This window comes from Carassius gibelio, chromosome A13 (genome assembly GCF_023724105.1).
Source record: "Carassius gibelio isolate Cgi1373 ecotype wild population from Czech Republic chromosome A13, carGib1.2-hapl.c, whole genome shotgun sequence".
Classification (NCBI taxonomy): Eukaryota; Metazoa; Chordata; class Actinopteri; order Cypriniformes; family Cyprinidae; genus Carassius; species Carassius gibelio.
In genome coordinates, this window is record NC_068383.1 from 4,777,058 (window position 1) to 4,799,631 (window position 22,574).

The following is a 22,574-nucleotide window of genomic DNA, read 5'->3' on the forward strand; positions in this document are numbered from 1 at the left end:
CATGTAGAAAAAAGCGCTGTACATTCACACCCCCCACCTACAACTCCTGCCAAAACTGAGACTTAGACCCCATAACTTTAAGTTACACTGCAAACTCTCTAACCATAAGGCCACAACTGCCCCTAATTTGAATAAAAGCTTTCATTTTCATGCGGCAAAATAAACACTGGAAAGTTTTGAGCGTAACAACTGTATTTAAATGTGGGCCTGAATCTAAAATTATGATGTTTGACAGTGATAATTGAAAAAAATAATAATAATAATAATAATGTGTCAAATTAGATCTGTGCATTGAGTCTTATAGTGTAAATTAATAGACCTGACACTTTTTGTTACCTGTAATCTGTTTCTACACTATGTTTTATTAATTTAATTAGACCTTTTTGATTCAATGTTTATATAATTTAACAATATTGGAAGCCTACATGCTAATGTGTCTGATGTAATGATCATCAAGAAGGTGAAACCTCTGTGTGTGTGATATGATGAATACAGTGATTGATTGAACTATTTGAATTTAATATGGTTCGCATGGTCCAGTGTGGGAAAAATGCATCTTTCTCCTGACAATTAATATGTCCTTTGCAAAAAATATATTTCTTCAGAATGCACGACTATTTTAAAATGTACATCAGTGCAGAAACAGGCACCTTGTCTGTAATGAGTTAACAATAATGAGCATTTCAAAGTGTCACCACAGTCTGAGATTTCTCTCTCAACTGTTAACCAGATGAATATGTTTTAATTTATGTTAAAACACCTTTTCATTCGAATGTTTCCACCCACAGCGCTTATTTTTAAGGAGTTAAAGAACAGAGATATTAGATGTTTTGACAACGTGCTGTGTTTATTTGAAGTATGTCAGAGTCAGTTCTCTCCGGACAGGGGTGAAGATGCATCTGATTCGATTAGGGAAAAAGACCCCAAACTGACTCAAATGATTCGTGATCCCGCTCCGAACTCCCGAACTGACACAAATGATTCACGAACACGCTTTGAACTCCAAAACTGACTCAAATGATTCGCGAACCCGCTACGAACTCCCGAACTGATTCAAATGATTCGCGATCCCGCTCCGAACTCTCGAACTGACACAAATGATTCGCGATCCCCAATCTGACTCAAATGATTCGCGAACCCGCTTTGAACTCCCGAACTGACTCAAATGATTCGCGAACCCCGAACTGACTCAAATGATTCACGAACCCGCTTTGAACTCCAAAACTGACTCAAATGATTCGCGAACCCGCTACGAACTCCCGAACTGATTCAAATGATTCGCGATCCCGCTCCGAACTCTCGAACTGACACAAATGATTCGCGATCCCCAATCTGACTCAAATGATTCGCGAACCCGCTTTGAACTCCCGAACTGACTCAAATGATTCGCGAACCCCGAACTGACTCAAATGATTCACGAACCCGCTCCGAACTCCCGAAATGATTCAAATGATTCGCGATTCCCAAACTGACTAAAATGATTCGCGATCCCGCTACGAACTCCCGAACTGACTCAAATGATTCACGAACCCGCTCCGAACTCCCGAAATGATTCAAATGATTCGCGATTCCCAAACTGACTAAAATGATTCGCGAAACCCGCTCTGAACTCTCAAACTGATTCAAATGATCCGCGAAGCCGCTCCTAGCTCCCGATCTGACCCAAATGATTCGCGATCCCGCTCCAAACTCTCGAACTGATTCAAATGATCTGCAAAGCCGCTCCAAGCTCCCGAACGGACTCAAATGATTCGCGAACCCGCTCCGAACTCCCGAACTGACTCAAATGATTCGCGATTCGCGATCCCGCTCCGAACTGACGAACTGACTCAAATGATTCGCGATTCCCAAACTGACTCAAATGATTTGCAATCCCGCTCCAAGCTCCCGAAACTGATTAAAATGATTCACGCTCCAAACTCCCGAACTGACTCAAATGATTCGCGAACCCGCTTTGAACTCCCATACTGACTCCATCCAAATCAAATGACACCGCCAGCGCTGCTATTGGCTTAGTTCTCTAATTTCATAACATTTACTGAAATTAAGGTATGAAAAGTATGTTGTTAACAAATAAAATATCAATATTTCCATTCCGAACTGCTTTCCACGTCGAAACTTCCACAAACATAACCAGTTGAGCAGATCACTCTCTCATTATTTGATTGATCTAGTCTTTATCCCCTCACCATCATCATCTGCCAATCAGAACACACGAAAACTCTTTGACAACAGCTGCTGTGCTTCAAAAGCTCTTGCAGCAGCTCAACACTGGTTTTCTCTGAGGTGGTCGGATCACAACAGATTGTGGTTAATCTTGCAGATCGTGACTTATGTCTACTCTTCCTCTCCCTGCAGTTTGGTAATATAAAGTTTCTTCCTTTGAACTCCCACCTCTTCTGTGAGTTTTATTGTTCTGGGTCTGAATTTGGGCTCCTGAGGTCTCAAAAAAGAAACATTTTCAATCTCCAAGGTAAACGTTATTACAACACCAGTGTTGAGCTAGTTACTAAGAAATAGTAACTAGTTACAGTTACAGTTACTAGTTACTTAATTCAAAAAGTAACTTGTTGATTACTTACACCAAAAAGTAATGCATTACTGTTAAAAGTAACTTTTTTGTTACTTTTTTAAAGAACTTTCTTTAATGTTCCCATTAATGCGCTTTTATGCGTTATGGTCTATACAAACACAAAGTAAAACAGAAAGTAATTTTTAAACACTATTTTGATTAAGTCAGACCAGCACAAACTGAATATTGTATATCACAAGAATTTCTGCAATAAATAACAAAACACATGAAATGTTGTTTAAAAATGAAATCTATGTTATCATGATAAGGAGCTGACTGAAAGCCGGCGACTCCACAGTAGAGACAGGCTGCATGTTTTCAACAATGTTTCACCTGTATGAGAAAAACATACAGAGAATCACTTAAGACACTTTGCTGTAGACCCATTCCACATAATAATATTCATTAAAACTGTATGTTAACACGTAGGAGCTTGCTGCATGAATCCGTGAGTAGGCTACAGTTTACAAATCCATGGGAACGGATTGCGAAAGTGTGCGTGCAGATTATGAATTCGTGGGTACAGATTCAAAAACCGAGGGTACGAATTTCAAATCCTACAATGTGTCGCTGCTGCAAACAGGTTAGCTGCACTTCAGTCAAAATTAATTAATTTTTTTAAAAGTAACAGACAATGCACCATATGGTAACAGTAACGGAGTTAATTTATTTTAAAAGTAATGTGTTACGGTATTAGTTAATGTCAAAAGTAACTGCGGTACAGTAACGCATTACTAATAACCCGTTACTGCCCAACACTGGATAGAACTGATGTAATTGGGGGTCAAAATGAAGAAAAGTTGCAGTGATATTGCCTGTAATTCAGTGCAAGCACAACATCTATTAGGATATATTGAGCCCTCGGGACACAGAAATAGCAAGGGATGGAAGGGTCAGAAAGTACCATGTTCCTCCTCACAGAGGATTGTGTGCTATAGAAGGTTCTGGAATCACTCAGGGAGATTAAAAGGAGAGTTCGAAGAGGGAAAAGAGAGCGAGAGAGAGGCTTTGTGAATCTACTGAACCTCCGTTGACTTTATAAATGTGATTGGATCTACAGCGCAATTGGATTACAGAGCTCTTATTTCATTACACATTCTCTTCTTTATTGTATTATTTCAGAAAGAGTTGGAAACAAGTCTAATAGCTTTTTAAACAGGTTCCTGTCAGTGGCGTTTTAAGCGGCTGTTATTTACCATGAGCGTCTCATAGGCAATCGATCAGACGCCTTCATTTCAGCATTCTGCTGTCACTCTGAGATGAAGCTGTGAAATAGATTTGAGGACAGGAGGGTGGAAAACTGAACGAAAGCCACATTTCTTCACACTATTGTTCTGACACAGAATAACGTAAGTGAAATGGAAGAGAGCTGCAAAGAACTTTACTGCACTAACTTTACTGCAAAGAACATTTATAATCCAGTATTGATCATCGTTCCTTCTGAACATTTAAGAGACTAAATATTTACAAACAGCATCATACTTTTTGTTAAGTATATATATACATATATATTTCCTTTTATTTTGGGTTGAACTGTTACATATATGAGATTCATACATAAACCCTATTTACAAGAAGTTATGAATGTATATCTCGCAACTGCAAACAGCAGAAAATAATCGCTCTGATTTAGCATTACTCTAAGAGAGGATAAACGCTCTAGGACCATATCACTTTACCACTGTATGAATCAGTCCTGCAACCTGTGTAAATGCAGACCAAGGCATAAAGAAGAGGTGATTTGCTGTTTGGTGAAGCTGCAGTAAATTCATAATGAACGAACAGTCAGGAGAAGATGAAAAACAACAGGGGAGACCCATTAAGAGAGGGAACAATCACTCCTATCAGGATCATTATAATCAGCAAACGCACATAATAAATGATAAACATCTTTGAAAAGCATCTTCACCACAGAGATAATGTCTGTTTGTTTAAAAGACAGGTGTTGGACACCACATCCAGAAGATAATGAAATCACAGGACTCCGTATTCTGCAGTTACAGCCTACTGTAACTATGCAACTATGTTAGACAAATCAGTTTTTTATTATTTATGTATTTATTTAACTTTGGGCAGAACTCACACTTCAACTTTATTTCGCTGTAACTATGCTGGTGTACTCTATCTTTCTTTAAACTTCTTTCAGAATAACTGAACATGAAATATATATGTTAGGGGAGAGAGAGAGAAAGTAAAGGAGAAAGAACAAACTCAGAGAGAATTTGGGAAAAGTAGCAGAGGTCTTTAACTTTTAAAATATCTCCAACATATCAGTCCAACCTCCAAAACCCCTGAATTCAGGGGCAAGCAGCACCTATAGGTGACACAATCTCTTAGTCCTGTCCCACACTCAGAAAACTTTACAAAAGTAATTCTGCAGATTGTCTAACCTGATACTTTTCAGTTCCAGCAGACTTATTGAACAACCAAAACAAATGGAGTCATACCGGAACACCTTGCACAAAATTAAACCACTTGCTCCTGCATCTCAAGCCATGCATTTATCTCCAGCATTGTGCTATTCTGCTAAATCTGGATGAAAATAAACCTCAGTAAAACTATTAAGACAAGAAACATGGGATCCTTGTGAAGCATACATTTGTAATACAAATCAAAGGTGGCGAGCTGCATAAAAAAAAAAAAAAAACACCATAAAAAAAGGGCCATAAAGGCAGTCCATATGATTATACACTCTCAGAAAAAAAGGTACAAAAGCTGTCACTCGTTGTAGAGCCGATGTTGGTTCCTTAAAGGTTCATATTAGTACCTAAAGTGTGCATCTTAGCTAAAAGGTACAAAAGTGTACCTTTTTAAAAGGTATCGCCCCAGTGACAGCTTTTGTACCTTTTTTTCCCTGAGAGTGTACTGCAAGTAATATGATAGTTTTGTGAGAGGAATACAAGGAAACTTGATTGCTGACGTGTTGTGACACTTTTGACATAACATTTAGCACACTACATTGTAGCCATTCAAATATGCAGAACGGAGAATGAGATTAGAAAGATTTTAATATAAAAGAAGAAAACTGAAGATTTACAGTGATTTTGGGTTCCTCACAAATCAGTTGTATGCCTCTTTTATATATTGTTTTTAAGTTGTTCAGCCTCAGTCACTATGATTTCTTATTGCATGATTTAAAAATGTTTGGAACAAAATGAGGACCAAAGAACTATATTCTTCACATACTAGTCAAGTCAAGTCACCTTTACTTATATAGTGCTTTAAATAATAATAATAATAATAATAATAATATATATATATATATATATATATATATATATATATATATATATATATATATATATATATATATATATATATATATATATATATATCAGCTGGCAAAGTGCATTTAACTTTACAGTTTTCCACTGATTTAAGATCAAATTTTTACTGCAGCAGGCTGTAAACACAAATCACAGTCCTTATCTGAGACAGAGGAAGGTTGTGTTAGCAGAAAAGGCTGCATCCTGTGATCTTTCTGTTTTCGTGATTGGTGAACCACATGCCAATGTGATGCAATTAAGTTCCTCTCAGAGCAATCCCCTAACCCTCCTCCAGCTCCAATTTATTCCACAGCGTTACAACCCTCTGGTGTTTTAATGACTGGTATTTTGAAAACTGCTACAAACTGTAATAAGATCTTGTCACTGGTTTGTCCAAATTGACAAAGTTACTGCCAAATAATCGTTTTAAGAATTTTGGCAAGCAGTTGCAAGCAGGCACGTGCACACATAGACATCAAAGGGGGCTTGAGCACCTGCCCTTTTTATTCCTGGAGAGAAAGTGCCCTTTTTTCTGGGGTGTTTTTTTTTTTTTTTTTTTTTTTATAATATATATTCCACAGCTTCCATGTCAAACAAATACATTTATTGAAGAATAGTATATCTAAATATCAGGTCAGGAGTTCTGAAGCGCTCATTGAGAACCGTTTCTGTCAGACGCGTCTGATTCGTCGAAAACCGAGGAGCTGATGATACTGCGCATGTGTGATTCAGTGTGAAGCAGACTGACTCACAGCTCGTCTGAATCGAACTGATTCTTTTGGTGACTGATTCTGTGCTTATGTTATAAGCGCGGGTAAACTGAAGGCTTGAATTAAGGGCAGTCATCGCTAATGACATTACATCGAGCGCAAAAGATCCGGTGAACCGTTTTATTTTCAACTGGTTTATTTAATCGAATTGTCCGAAAGAACCGGTTCACTTGAGCACCTGCTCCTTTGCCCCAAAAGTGCCCTTTTGTCAAAGCAAAATTTCCTCGAATTTTTTTTTTTTGTAATAACATACCCTGTTGTGAATGCCTGCCAACGCCCAATCATATTAATAATAATTTAGTCGTAAATAAAATGACCAATATGATGACCTTTCACCTGACCGGGAAAATTCCTCAGGCCGCTCGCACATTTTTAATTGTATTTTCAGAACCGTGGCAGCTGGTAAGTGGTGTTTCATTCTCAGCGAAGTGATTTTGATGTTTATTTACTTATTATTATTTCACAAGAACGATGTGATGTGACAACATGCAGATAAGTTGCTGTGTGTAGCCTGTTGTAGTTAACACTAGCGTGCTGTTTGAGGGAGAAAGGTTTCACAGGCATCGAGGGGTCTGGTCTTTTTTATGTTATTTGACTAAACTTTTATTATATTACAGTACTTATTTATTTTTTAACACGTTGAGTGCCTTAAAAATAATTATCACAACACTGGTAAGGCTTATTCAGATTTTCTCATTCTCTGAATTATCATTATAAAAATTCAGGAATTAATTATATAATTATATTTTAAATGTGACGCAAATATTTTTTTTCTACAATAGCAACAGTGTTTACAACAGCAAGACCACTTTAGCCTGTAAACTCAATAATATCTCTCTGGAAATGAATGTAAAAATATCAATGTCAATAAAAAATGCATAATATACCTGACATCAAAGTGCAGTGTGAAGGAGATGAATAACAAATGTAGCCTGTCATTTGTTTACATTGCAAAGGTGTTAAATTTTAGACAATAACAACTACAACAGTAATAATAATATTAATCACTATATTCCAGTGGATCAGTTTTTTTATGTTTTGTATCAATATTTAAGGTGGACTTATTGATTAGGTGCAAGAGTAGTAGTGATGGTTAAAATAATAGTTTAATGCTGAAACAGAGAAGAAAAAGCCATCAGGTTGGGACAATTTAAGACATTTCAGTTTCTAATCCCAGAGCTATTATTATTTTAAACTTAAAATTGTCTTCTCTATTGTTTCTTTGCTTCAAAGCATTTGCTGCTGTATCAATACATAACCATCCATATCGATACGTGAATCCGCAAGGAATGCATCACAATATATTGCTGTATTGATATTTTGAACAGCGCCATTTAAAACGTTGTTCCATGTGCCCCTTTTATACTTTGAGCACCTGCCCCTCCAAAGGTCTCTGCACGGCCCTGGTTGCAAGTAAAGTTTGATGCTTATTCATTTATTATTTATAATTAAGTCAACTGCTAGAAAACTATGCTTGTCCAATTCATATCTGCATTAGTGATGGTGGATTTTCATCAACCCTTAAGTCATGGTTAAACTAATAGGTGGCAACAAGTATTTTTTTGACATTTTGACATTATTCATTTATCACATTTTATACTAATTATTTTTAGTAAAATGGAATGTGTGCAAATATTTTTTGGTGTTTCGAGGATACATAGACTACACCTGTAGGATGCAGCCAAAGGCAAACTTCCAAGGTTAGCTAAAAAAAGTGTAACGCTGCAGGGACGGAGACCAAAGGCTGTTTATTACTGGATGCCAATGAAGGAGAAGCTCACTACACTGAACAAACTGCTTCTGTGTGAAAACAGCTTATGATTTAATGAAACTACAAACTATCTGCAAATCTTCAACATGTTTCCCCTTAAAAGTGTTGTCTGAATTGATCTATTTTTTCTTTTTTTTTCTTTTTTGGAGTTTACACCAAAAATAGCAGTTTTATAAGAGAAGCAATAGACAATTTTTTGACTATTCAGATACTTCTCATTCATTTCTATGATATCAGCGAACAGTGACTGACTGTCACACAACTCCGACAGGAATTTAATGACGTCAGTGCTGTAATCAAGGCACACAAATTAAATATTAAACTTTCTCCAATGGTAGTGCTGGTATCTCATAATAATACGGCCATCTCTGATTGAGAAATACCTTATGATTTAGTTCACAGTAAACAGTCCCTAACATTAATCTCTAATGAATAATTCCTTGCATCTCATTTTGCTTCTATTATTACCAAAACTCAAGAAATTCTCGTGTGACTGAGTGGGCGGGCCTTTGCTTGTAAACACTGGGGTCTAATTAAGTCTTCATGGGTTCTACTTTATTGCACACAGATTGAATACTGCTTGTGGTAATTACAACTAGACTCCTATTATGAATGTGTTTCATGCCTTAATTTAATTACATTTATTAATCAGTGCTAGAGAGCAAAAGAGCTGCAGAGAGGGAGGTGAAGAAGAAAATATAGAGCCGGGAAGAGAATATGGGTTGATGGGGGTGTTTATTTGTTCTAGCTTAGGAAGAGAGATATTGCATTGTGCTTTGCTGCCCATAATTGGATCTGATAATGATAAATTATGGAACATTTCCAGGAGATAAAACATCGCCCAGGCGCTTATTTGAAGCTGGGGCAATATACATCAAAATGAGAGGTGTGGAACAGCCATCACCATCAATTTCATTTATTTCTCTCAAGGAATTATATCTATAAACAATGCTGCAGTAGCTGCACAAAGCCAGATTAGGGATGAAAAGTGGACTGGTTGTGTTTAAAGTAATAAGGGTGAAAGCTGTTTAGTGGATAGATTGAGTACACAGCCAAGCCCAAAAATATTTGGAGCCACATAAGTCACATTTTAAAATGTGCAAAACTTTAATTAGATAACACAATATCAAGTAAAGCAGCACAATTACATTTAAAGCAATTAAAATAAATAGAAAATAAAAAATCAAAATAATCAGCAATACAGAAAACATTACAGAAACTATGTGATCTTTGAGATGGTATGGTGTAATATATAAATTGTTTTTCTAAACTCAGAAAACTAGGGGGAAATTATAGTTCTGCTCTTTGTAAAAAGGACTTTGCTAATAGGTAGATAAAACAAATCAGTGAACTTTTTGTCTTTGCTGTAATGGAAAGCTGTATTGTGATTATATTAATAGAGTGCTAGTTTAAACTAGATTGTGTGTGTGTGTGTGTGGTTGACATGAAGCTGATGAAAGTAGAGGCCGTTTCCACAGCAGTGCCAAGGATATGAGAGATCACAGGCACAGACACTACCTATAACAAAGTGTTTTCTGATAAGATCCCTTGAGGAACAAACAGCCATAGAGAGAGGAAGAATCCAGGCACCTAGGCCAGAGACTGATAGAGAGAGGTAAAGGGTAATGAGTAGGAGAAGGACAAAAATGACAAGTAGAAGTTCTGCAAAAGAAAGGTCTGCTTTTGATATGAAGAAAACAATAAATAATCTGGTCAAGGTGCCAGATGAAAAATATAAATATTATAATCAGTTTTGTTTAAAATCCACAAAATAAATTTTGAAACATAATAGATCTGGACCTAAAACAGAAATGAAGCGATACATGTGAATGACCAGAATATTTTAATAAATAAATAAACGAATAAATATTAGCCTATTATTAAATGGTGAGTGTGTGTCTTTGTAGGATAGGATAGTGGGGGAATATACAGAAAGAGAAAGATACAGGAAAAAAGCAGTGGCGATAATTAATTGCATCTTCAAAATGCAGCTTTAAAGATTTACGATCATACAAACTGCGTTTGTGATTTTATATGAAGATATGTTCCTCAAGAGGGCAGCAGAGAGACAGAGTGCACGCTGCACAATGCTGGATTTCATGGAACCTGACTCTCCTCTACTGTTCATTCAAAAAACTATTTTCCATTACAGCTGGAATTGGCATTTTTTTTTTTTTTTTTACTAAAGCGAATGTCATTTCAATATGATCCAGAGATAAGAGGCAGGTCTTAAAAATTCCTATTTCACTGAACACAGATGGCAGTGCTAATATTATTGCCTATGTTTGCAAATAGAATACTAGCTCACTACACAGTTTTCTGCAGTAATTCAGTGACACATTACCTTAATGTTATGTGAATGTAATCAGTTATCAGTTACCATTTAAATAAATGTTTTGGGATTTAATATATATATATATATATATATATATATATATATATATATATATATATATATATATATATATATATATATATATATATATATATATATGAACAGTCTGATACATAAGTCCAAAAGAGATGTTTAAAAAATTCTGAAATTAGTATTATTTTATTATATACTGGATACTGGAAATATAATACAGTATACTGGAAATGGTAGGTCAAATGGAGTGCATGGCATTGTGAGATACAGTATTCCACTGAGTGTGCTTTTTTGTATACTGCATACAGTTATGTACATATTTAAATATTTGCAAACTTTTACATACAAAATTATATTTTTGTAGAAAAAGATAGAAAATGTTTGAAAAAAAAAATTAATAATAAAAAACACTTTAAAAAATAAAAATAATTTATTTGAAATTTATAAAATAGTTATTTAATTAAATGTGAATATTTAAATATTTAAAAAAAATTTGCAAAACAGAAATATTGTTATGCTGACTATCATTTGTAGTGGGAGGGGAAAAAAAACTATGAACTAAGAGATGCTCTTTGAAAAATATTTTTCAAATCTGGAGAGACCATGTTAATCAGGCTTTGCACAAATTCAAAATTCAGTTCCATTGCATAATTTATTATACTGATTGATGGAGAGGAAAACTTTATTTAAAAAAAGAATGCTGCACAATAGAATTGGCCTCATGTTTTTTCAAATCCTGCTGCAACATTGCTAATAAAGTTAACACCATCGTTGCCCCTTAAATCCATTCCACACACTTACTGAAATCTTATCTGCACTCCTCCTCTCTCACACCATGTCTGGAAGTTAGTGAAAAATGATTGGATTTTGCTCAAGTCCCCTTATACTTTAGAGAGAAACCTCTCGTCCTCATTCTGAATGTTTTCCACACCTACAGCTTTACTAAACATGCTATTATACACCTCCAACATCATACGCTTGCTGTGATAACCTGCTGACGGCTGACCCACAATCAGTTATTTACTGCTGTGAGCATGTAGACAAACTCAATAAGATCAGACGTGAGGGATGATGAGAAAGTGATTAACAAACCAGCATCAACACACACCTCAAACATTAAAACTTCAGCCTCGCTGGTGCAATAACAAGCGAACAAAAAGTTTAGTTTAGTAGGACAATTAGTTTACCATTGTTTTTTTTTTATTTGTTTTTTTATTAGGCTGAAACCAAATGGATTTAATTTGGTTAAAAAGGTTTAGAGTTCCACAGAACATAACTGTCCATAATATGGTGTACCATTTGTTATTTTATGACAACCAAATTAATTTATTTAGCAAGTCCTCTTCCACGTTTTCAATATCTGCATTAGTGTTAGAAGTGCTGTACACAGGTGTCAAACTCTTTTAAGGTTGAGGGCCGTATTTTTATTTATTTATTTTTTTGGAAGCAATAATTACCATTTATGCAGAGTGTTTTTGAGATAGCACCTAGGTTTAAGCCTGTCAAGGATAAATATGATACTAAAGCTATTGATTGGGATCCATTGACTTGGCTGATTCGTTTAGAAATGAAGCAAGTGATTTGGGCCACTGAATCATTGACTCAAATGATTTGTTCACAAAGACAGATTCATTCAGTAACAAATGAGCCCAGCTCATTCACTGTCAGAACTCAAATTTACAGTACTCACCACCAAGATGTTCATGTCTTTCTTTCTTCAGTCATAAAGAAATTATTTTTGAGGAACAACAGATTTCTATGCAAATATATTTTCTAATGTAATTTATTCCTGTGATTAAAGCTGTATTTTTAGCATCATTACTTCAGTCTTCAGTTACATGTTCCTTCAGAAATCATTGTATATATGCTGATTTGCAGATTGTTTTTTGTTTATTTAAAAAAAAAACAGTTTCACAGTCAAGGTTATGATATGTGTTTAAGTTAGGTTTAAAATATATTTAAGTTGTTGATAGGTGGCTAAAAAAATACTCTTCACCTAATATATGAACATGATAATGCATGAACGTTGAAGGTGTTGGTTTGGTTGTATGTAGAGTGTTCGTTTTCATAAAGCTTCAGTTTCTGGTCTGTTGTGTACAGGACACAAGAGGGCAGCAGCAGTCCTTCATGAGAGCGTGGAGGTAATTCCTCTGCAGCCCTCTGAGAAGGATGAGTGAACCTTTTCAAAAAAAAAATAAACAAAATAAAAATAAAGGTGTTTCTGCATCAACAGATATTAATGGAACCGCGAGTCATTCTTCACTCTTAATAAAAGGAATTATATATATACAGTATATGTATGTGTGTTTAAAAATACTTAAGTTGTATAAGTGTCTACATCAGGGGGGCCATCATGTCATCAATGTATACCAAAAAGCCTGATTTAATTTAATTTAAATTTACATACATTTGAATTCCAAAGGTCTGAGATCAAGTGAAAATGTTTCTATTTTAATATAATTTAAATAAATGTATGTATGCATGCAAAATATGCATATTTATTTCAAGAATGCATAAATACTGTAATATACAAGATCATTTTTCTAATGTATTCAATGAACTCTTAGCCCAGTACTTTTTTAAAAAAAAAAGTCACGACCTGAAAAATGTTCTCAAGTAAATTAATACAGATAGAAATTGGTCAGTCGTGGACTGAAGATGTTTATTTGGTGTACATTAAAAACTGAAAATTAACAAACAAAACCTGATGACCTAGAACAAAGTTTAATATGACTCCAGTCCAGGCAATCTGGCCGCGCTAATTTCCGTTTTCTAAAAAAAGGAGAATCTTGCTCTGCAGACGCAAACACGTTACTAACAAATGAAGACCTGAAACATCATTCTGTAGTGTAGGAAAAACAATCGCAAAAGTGTTTCAAATATGTTTAGAAAGAAAACCAACTACACATTGTAAATACTCGGGCAGTAAAAAGTACATACTCAGGCTTTTGTGTTAAAATAAGAATATCTGACAAAATATATTTAGTTTACAAAACTTTGATACGTGAGACTACACTTAAAGCATCTGTTAAATGGTGTTTATATATTATCATACATGTCCATATTGCACGAGAATCGTCGGAAAACTTGGTCCTCCCTCCTAGCACAGACAGAGAGGTCGAAAGTTAATCTGTCTCAACAGAGAGTAGAAGCAAAAGATTGAATAGAAATCATACAAGCATCTTAGAGTACATGTAAGACTGAATAACACATAATACTTGGTTTTAATCTCTCTCTCCCCTCCGTCTTGTTCTGTCTCCAGAACTGTGTCATTTCACTGGTCCTTTGACTCATACAACAGTTTGGCAGCCTAGAGACAAATGGCATGGAAAACATTATATTATATAAAACAGTAAAAATAAAACTCACTGGGTGATTATCAAGGGGAAAAAAAGTGCAGATTAACATTACGACTTCTTACAATACCATCATTATCAGGTTTCACAATGCTGATTTGAAATATATTAAATATACATTTGACAAATACCGTATTTTCCAGACTATAAGTCACACTTTTTTTTATAGTTTGGCTGGTCCTGCAACTTATAGTCAGGTGCAACTTATTTATCAAAATTGATTTGACATGAACCTAGAGACCTGAACCAAGAGAAAACATTACTGTCTCCAGCCGCGAGAGGGCGCTCTATAATGCTCATTGCTCCTGTAGTCTACCACTGAGCAGCATAGAGCGCCCTCTCGTGGCTGTAGACGGTAATGTTTTCTCTTGTTTCTAAATAAATGCGACTTATAGTCCAGTGCAACTTATATATGTTTTTTTCCTCCTCATGACGTATTTTTGGACTGATGCGACTTATACTCAGGTGCGACTTATAGTCTGAAAAATACGGTAGTTTTGGAGATTTCTTCCTATTTAAATAGAATATACCTGAAGCTGACTTGCCTTAAAGGGACTTATTTAAGGCAATTTATTTAATTAGAGACCTATTTATGTAATTACATGTAACATTTAGAATATATTCAAACACTGATTTTGCTAGAAATGTAAAATTAAACTTGATTATATAATAAATGTGATAACTGCAATTATATCAAAAGCATCTCCGATTTAGATTTCAGTTAAAAACTAAGAATGGGTAAGTTTGAAATGATCATTTCTCAGTGAAAAAAACCCATCACTCATTTCAGAATTGGTACATGAATATATTATTTGACCTCTTTTATACCTCATTTTTACAGTGCAATCTTTCACGCACACCTACTTTGTGCATGGCTGTGAGCCAGGCAGACGCGACGCGCTTGTCATCAGCAGTTTCCATGTGGAGCTCCTGAAGGTTCAGAGATCCGGGTGGCTTGTACTGAAGCACCATGCCACTGGCTCGAAGAGATCCTCCTGAAAACAGGTCAAAGATCAGAGTAGGGTTTGCACACAAAAGATTTGTGTTTAACAGATGTCATTCACATAATACGACAGCAACATGGTGCTGAAGTGCAACTGTAATATCTCCAGCAAACATAAATGACGGGGAAACCATGAATAACTTGATGTCTTGAACACCATAAACATGCACAAGCAGCCATTCATTAGACTGCCTTGCTTTGACACTATTACTTCCAGCCATGTCACAGGAAATGAGTGCATGCGAGGTTACTCTCATCATGTGAAGGGAACAACAAGGAAAACAATGGCACAAATTTTAGATGAGGAAGGAGAAGATATAAAAGAGAGATAGAGGGACGCTGACCTTCAGATATTTGACTGTCCAGCAAGCTCGTGTACGAGCATACATCTTTCTCTTAATGCAGAAGAGAACAAGGAAATTGAAGACAATAACATTAAAAAGGAAAGAGACATAGACAGAAAAAGTCTGTTCAAGTGTATGTATGCATCATAAGAAGATGTACATAAATTGAAGGGAACAACAAGGAAATCAAACTAAATGGCACATATTTTACACGATGAAGAAGAAGAAATAAGAGAGAGAGATAGAGGGACGCTGACCTTCAGATATTTGACTGTCCAGCAAGCTCATGTACGAGCATATATCTTTCTCTTCATGCAGAAGAGAACAAGGAAATTAAAGAAAAGAAGAGAACGTTAAAAGGAAAGAAATATAAACAAACAGAAAAAGTATGTTCAAGTGTATGTATGCATAATAAGATGTAAATAAATTGGCCTCAAAAAGTTTTTGAAGTCAGTCAAGTCACACTTAATGCTTTTGCATGAATATAAATAAGTGGCCTTTATGTGTGAACTTAAGATGAACTGACTTCATAAACACATTAAAAATCCCCAGTGAGTTTTAAAGTCATTGCAAAAAAATGGTATATCTGATATATGTAATGCAGTGACATTCAGACATTTTACGTGTCCAGAAACCTACAGGGGACACTTTATAGTGTGTATGTTTCAGATGTATAGAGTTAAGTTCACTCAATGTTAATAGACATCAGCGTTCAGTTAACGCAGAAACTGACAAAGCATTCATGTGATTATTTGAAGATACATTGTGAAGCTTTCCAAGAAATCTCTCTACATCCTATCATCAGTATCAGATCAGGCCATATTGTCTCATTTTATTAACAGAATTATTCTCAGTTCATAGTCATACTTGCGTGAATTCATATTTAAAAACAAACCCCATGTAGGATTCATGCTGAACCCTCACTTCTTCTGAAATAAGAGTGGCAGTAAAAGTCTTTATTGATTAGTATTACAGGAAGTTATGAGCTTCTGGGATCCATCCAGAAAAGATGCCCATTAGAAGTAATTTATCACAATCGAATAAGAAGGCTGTTGGTACTCTATAAACGTGGGGCATGTGATTACCAGACAAACATGGCACTCACTAATTCAAGTTTGGTCATGACAGTCAACTAGCGGTCCAATAGCAACTAACTAAATTATTGAAGACAACTAGTAGTAAGTCTACCTGAACTTATTGTTTAGCAGCAGTGCTTTATAATTGAATAATTTTAATTTAATGGTTTCCACAAAAATATTAAGCAGCACAACTGTTTTCAACATTTCTAATAATCACAAATGTTGTTTTTTTAAGGCATCCAATCAGCATATTAGAATTTTAACATTTTAAAACACATTCAAACAGAAAACAGTTATTTTAGACTGTAATAATATAACACAATATTACTGTTTTGCATGCATTTAATTACACAAATGTTGCCCTGGTGAGAATGGCGATTCGTTCAAAATATTCTAACAAATGTAACGACCTCAAACTTTTGAGTTTAAAAGTTAAAAAAGGACTTTAGTGTTTCAAGTCACTTAGGATAAAAGCGTCAATCAGAGTGTATGCAATGCTAGCAAATGTGCTAAAATCACTAACAAGTTTTTGGTCCTGTTTTCTATTATATTTGGTTAGTGTCCAGAGAATAGTCTTAAAAATCAATGTGTGTATTGCTGTGAAACGTTTGTCCACATAAAGCTTCACCTCCCGGGGTTGAGCTCTCAGTCAACACCTGCATAGTGGAAATGCGAGACAGCTCCACCTCAAAATGACTCTCGCCATCAAGAAAGAGATATCTGAGAGCAAAAAAAAAAAAGAGAGAGAGAAATTCAAGACAGAATAGATCACATTTAAAGAAGTGAATTTGTGGGTTCTACCTTTGATTATTAGACAAACGGCAGACCATGGTCTCGGATTTCTCTGAGGAATCCACTTTGACCAGGAAAGTTCCTCCTACAATGCAAGGTTGTAAAAGGCTATAAAGTTTGTGAGTGGAAAGACTTATTAATGTATTTGACAACGTTTTCCACATAAATAAAAGAGCTCATGAATGTTTAAAGCACCAAATTCTAAGTAGTCAATCAATTTGGTTACACTGCATTAATACACATCTTCAAACATCAATGTTTTCAGAGTCACAAAAGACTGTTCAGACTTCCATTATGAGGCAGAAGAATCCAACCTCAAAAATCTATTACATCCAGATGAAGACGCACACATCTGGATGATATATACTGTACTACTATTCAAAGGCTTGTGGTCAATAAGAATATAAAACGTTTTTGAAAGAAGTGTCTTCTGCTCACCAAGGCTGCAAATATTTTTTAACAAAAATACAGTAAAAACAGAAATACTGTGAAATGTTAATACAATTTAAAAGAGCAGTATTATCTTAGAATATATTTTCAAAATATTATTTATTCTTGTGATTGAAAAGCTGGGTTTTCAGCAGCAATTACTGAAGTCTTCAGTGTTTTGATGAATATATTGTGCATCTGCTGAAAAAGGTAAGAATTCCTTTAAATAAATAAATAAGTTATTACCGACTAGTGAAACATTCCTTATGAGCCAAGCCTCTTAAATCTTAAAAAAAAGTGATCATACATTGTTTTGAAATATTGTGCATTCCTAGTTGTGATCATAGATCAGTCTTTGTATTTTATCAGATTTCACCAGAACAACATTTTCCATACACACTCAAGCAAACACAGTGACTATATTCTGTTTCAAGCAGCAGTTAAGATGAGTCTCAGGTAAAGGATTACTTATTAAGTCAGTGTACACTGAAGTTAGCTACTGGATGAGTTGCATAACATGCATATGCTTTCCCTGGCCTGTACTTAGTGACATCATAAACTTCAGTGAGCCTGCAAAAGAAAAGTGGTTTCAAGTTAAAAGCATCCCAGTGTGCATTCGTTCAACCCACCGGCAGTGAGCACTTTAAGCTGTTTGTCGTAAAACTCCACCTCTTTCTGTGAGATGAGGCTGCACTCCGAACACTGCCTCACCGGATCCACAAAACACATCCTGGGAAGAGCCACCTTCTGACTGCAGCATTTATCACAGAAACAGCGACCGCAGCGCCGACAGTGATGCTGCCGTACACAGAAGAAACACAAAGCATTAAATCCATCAGAATTCCATCAAACAGCAACAAAAGAGTAAAACATAGCTTGGCCAAATTAAAGGGATAGTCCTTCCAAAAATGGACATTTACTCTCCCTCATGTTGTTCCAAATGTGTTTCAGTTGCTTTCTTCGGTTGAGCACAAAAGAAGATATGTTGAAGAATAGTGGCAACCTAACAGCTGCTAGTATCCATTGACTTATATAGTATGAAAAAAAAAAAAAAACTTTGTAAGTCAATGGCTACCGTCAACTGTTTGGTTACCAACATTTTTCAAAATATCTTCTTTTTTTTTCTCTTAACAGAAGAAAGGAACTCATAAACGATTGGAAAAACATGAGGGTGAGTAAATGATGACAGAACTTTCATTTTTGGGTGAACCACCCCTTATTCAAGATACTATTTTTATATTATGGTAACAGCACTGTATATTACAATATAGTTATTAGTTTTCATTTTTGAGCAAGTCACACTTCATTTCAATAATCCACTTTAGACCTTCCACTAACTACAAGTAACTTTGCAGCTACATGTCAACTAGCTCTCTTTAGAGTATTTGTAGAGCTCAGGGCTGGTAGAATAAGTTAACACATACTTGCAAAGTTATTTATAGTCAGTATAATTTCTGTTGGGGAACCGTCAAAATAAAGTGTTAGCAGATATTAAGCAGACAGTTTTTTTTATATTACTTACAGTTGCAACTCTAAAAAATAGAATATCATGGAAAAGTTTTTTATTTTTTGTTATTTAATTCAGTAATTCAGTAATTTAACTCATATTCTAGATTCACTGCACACAAACTTAAATATTTCAAGTGTGTTTTAGTTTGTTTGTTTTTATTCTGATGATTATGACTTACAGCTTAGGAAAATTTAAAATTCAGTATATCAAAATATTTGAATATTTTCTCAAAGATCAATCAATCAATTAAAAAAAAAAAAAAAAAAAATATGTATATATATATATATATATATATGTATATATATATATATATATATATATATATATATATATATATATATATATATATATATATATGTATATATATATATGTATATATATATATATATATATATATATATATAAAAGATTTACAAAACATAAATGTTCAAGATCTCCAAAGAAGGTCTAATTATGCACTCAATTCTTGGTTGGGGCAGCTTGGATTCTGTGACTCTCCAGTTTTCCTCCAGACTCCAGACCTCGATTTCCAAATGAAATGCTAAATTTACTTTCATCTGAAATGAGGACTTTGGTTGTTGCTTGTGCACCTTTTCCTACTACACTTTTTCCTTCCAGTCAACTTTCTGTGAATATATTTGGATACAGCACTCTGTGAACAGCCAGCCCTTTCAGCATTGACCTTCTGAAGCTTACCCTCCTTGTGGGTGTTGATGATTTCCTCTGAACAACTGTCAAGTCAGTAGTCTTTCCCATAATTATGGTTGCATGCTCTAAACTAGTCCAAGGGGTACCCAGTACAATATTTCAGTTTGTGTGCAATGAATGTAGAATATAAGGAAGTTTGCTTTTTATTATTATTATTATTATTATTAAATTACACAAAAAAACCTTTTCCATGATATTATTTTTTTTAGATGCATCTGTAATTTGTCTAAAGTGTTATCTTTGAGGAAAGATGAGTTTACAATTTGATGCATGTGAATATATTACTATTATTTTATTTATTTAGACAGAATTGTATAGAATTGTAAGCTCTAACACAGAACACTTTCATGTAACCAAAAAGATTCAAAGATTCAGACATACAACAAAGGCAGGAAGAAGGAGGAAGCAAAAAAGGAGAAAAAAGGATACAGGAAGGAAAACTTGCAACAGCATATTATTGCAAAACTAGAAACATAGACACTTAAAAAGAAAGAAATGAAACTGTTCAAGTTTAAGGAAGACAATCATAAAGGGTCATTCATACATACACCCAGATTAAAGCAAAAAAGCAGGTAGTCAACTGATTATTTTTTTATTGTAGGTATGTGACAAATCTGAATGAAGATTGATGAAATGTGGCAATTACCAAAAATGAGGTACACCCACATACAGGGAAATATATAAGTATATATTATCTATCTATCCAGATGGATAGTAGATAGATTTTTTCAGTTCAAATTGTCAAATGCTATTTTTCAATCAGTATATCCCATTTGTAATCAGATTTTCAAAAGATACAGACAAAAAACATCAATAAATCTAGGACATCCAGATGTAGGAAAGGCACTTATGAGCAACAGAAGCCATTTGCGACTTGTCACTTGAAATTACTCCTGACACATGACGGGTCCATGTGCTTACCTTCCTGGTGATGAAGTCAAACTTAGTGTCACACTGCATACATCTGGGGCACTAAAGAAAGATTATAGTGAAAAATAACCTAAATTCTTTAAATGCTCTTTATAACACAAATAGAAGAAATATCAAACATATTCAGAACTTTGTATGTTGCACAAGTCAATTACATTTGATAAGATAGTTGTGGAAAATCCTCCCAGAGACTTTAACTGAATTTAGGCCACATATCTGGGCTTAACAGCAGTACAAGCAGAAGTAGAATAAAACGCTTCAGGTCTGACCGCATTTTAAAGTCTACGTATGCAATACATATTTTTGCAAACATATCATGAGCTTAATAACTGATTAACATGCTTACATAACATAGTACAGCTTTTTGCTCCTCCAACAAAGAACAAAGTCAAAGTTTTTACTCATTTTATAGTTTACAGTAGTGCACTTACAATAGAAATCTGTGAGGCAAGATACCACACCAGAATAAACATTATAATACACAATGCAATGCAACAAGACTTAAACATTAAATGACATTTGTGTAGTAAATTGCTTACTTAACCCATTCAACTTCAATCACAACCAAGTAAAGCATGGTAAAACTTGGTGTGTTTCAGAAATGAGTGCAACAGTGCACGTGCACATTTACAGCGGCTGGTTGTGCAATTATTTTCCCATAGGGATTTTTTTTTTCTTTAATTAATCTTTGTTTAATCACACCACTACAAATTTTTATTTGAAGAAAAATAAAGTATGTGAAAATTGTACCGTGTCTGGTAGCCATTGACTTCCATAGTATCCATGGCTATCAACAACTGTCACCAACATTCTTCAAAATCTCTTCTTTTGTGTTCAACAGGAGAAAGAAACTCATACATGTTTGGAACGACATGAGGGCTAGTAAATGACAAAATATTATTTTTTCGATTAACTATGTAGGATTTATGCATTCTCCCAATATTATTAATAAGTAGGCGTGACCTTATGTTTGACAGTCGCTTTGCCGCCATGCAGAAGCATTGGATAAACATTTATTTTTATGACGAATGCACCAAATATCAATCTTTTAACGTTACCCATATGAAGAGTTCACAGTTACCCAAAGTCGTAGACGAGACGTTCGCTATTATACACACACTATAAAAAAACATGAATTTAACTTACATGCATCTGAGATCAAATCCGTTCAAAAGCCCCAAGTCTTGCTATCTTTTTTTATTTGTGACACCATCTGAGAAACTTACAAAATATTTCCAACTGGCTCTTGTTGCCTTGAACAAACAACGCCCAAAGATAGAGACAAACCAACCAGAGCATCATCTGAATCATAACCACAATCTGATCGAAATTCATTACCTCTTTGTCCGGAACCCACTGCGGCTCATCCAGGGAAAACGGACTGGTGAAAGCACCGTTCTCCGGTACCATGCGGAGTCCGCTCGGGCTCCGGACCAGCTTTTTACCGTCAGGCACCGCGGACATGTTTGTGTTTATGAGTGCGCAGCTGCTGAGAAGAACAGTACAGACATCAGCAGGACTACAAGTCAAACAGACACACCTTCAGCATAAGAGTCCTTCATCACACTATAATAATAATACTATCTTCAATTTTAGCATCTAAACAGCTTTTTTTTCATAATCCGAATAGAGTTTTGTATTGTCCAACTACAATGGCCCGAAACGTAGACCTATTT

General features: G+C 35.0%; 1 protein-coding gene across 3 annotated transcripts; it reads right to left on the reverse strand.

The window, feature by feature from the left end:
* Positions 1-13,380: 13,380 nt before the first annotated feature.
* LOC128025930 (zinc finger FYVE domain-containing protein 21) lies at positions 13,381-22,417 on the reverse strand. Of its 3 annotated transcripts, XM_052612550.1 has the most exons (9): positions 22,237-22,407; positions 20,890-20,940; positions 18,380-18,548; positions 17,331-17,406; positions 17,158-17,249; positions 15,708-15,758; positions 15,451-15,501; positions 14,968-15,098; positions 13,381-14,057 (listed from the first exon to the last, which is right to left on the reverse strand). In XM_052612550.1, exons 1-9 carry the CDS (start codon positions 22,360-22,362, stop codon positions 14,022-14,024), a joined length of 783 nt encoding a protein of 260 aa, XP_052468510.1. In that variant the 5' UTR covers positions 22,363-22,407; the 3' UTR covers positions 13,381-14,021. The 3 variants fall into 3 exon arrangements, with proteins under 3 accessions (XP_052468510.1, XP_052468511.1, XP_052468512.1); XM_052612551.1 differs by lacking the exon at positions 20,890-20,940 and having other exon boundaries at positions 22,237-22,417; XM_052612552.1 differs by lacking the exons at positions 15,451-15,501; positions 15,708-15,758 and having other exon boundaries at positions 22,237-22,404.
* Positions 22,418-22,574: the final 157 nt, after the last annotated feature.

Excerpts from the sequence above, each read along its gene's own strand:
- LOC128025930 (XM_052612550.1), bottom strand. The coding sequence starts at position 22,362 with ATGTCCGCGGTGCCTGACGGTAAAAAGCTGGTCCGGAGCCCGAGCGGA. Across the intron at positions 17,407-18,379 it reads GCTTAAAGTGCTCACTGCCG|GAGGAACTTTCCTGGTCAAA; the intron begins GTGGGTTGAACG and ends CTTGCATTGTAG. Across the intron at positions 15,759-17,157 it reads TGAGAGCTCAACCCCGGGAG|AGAAAGATATATGCTCGTAC; the intron begins GTGAAGCTTTAT and ends TTCTGCATGAAG.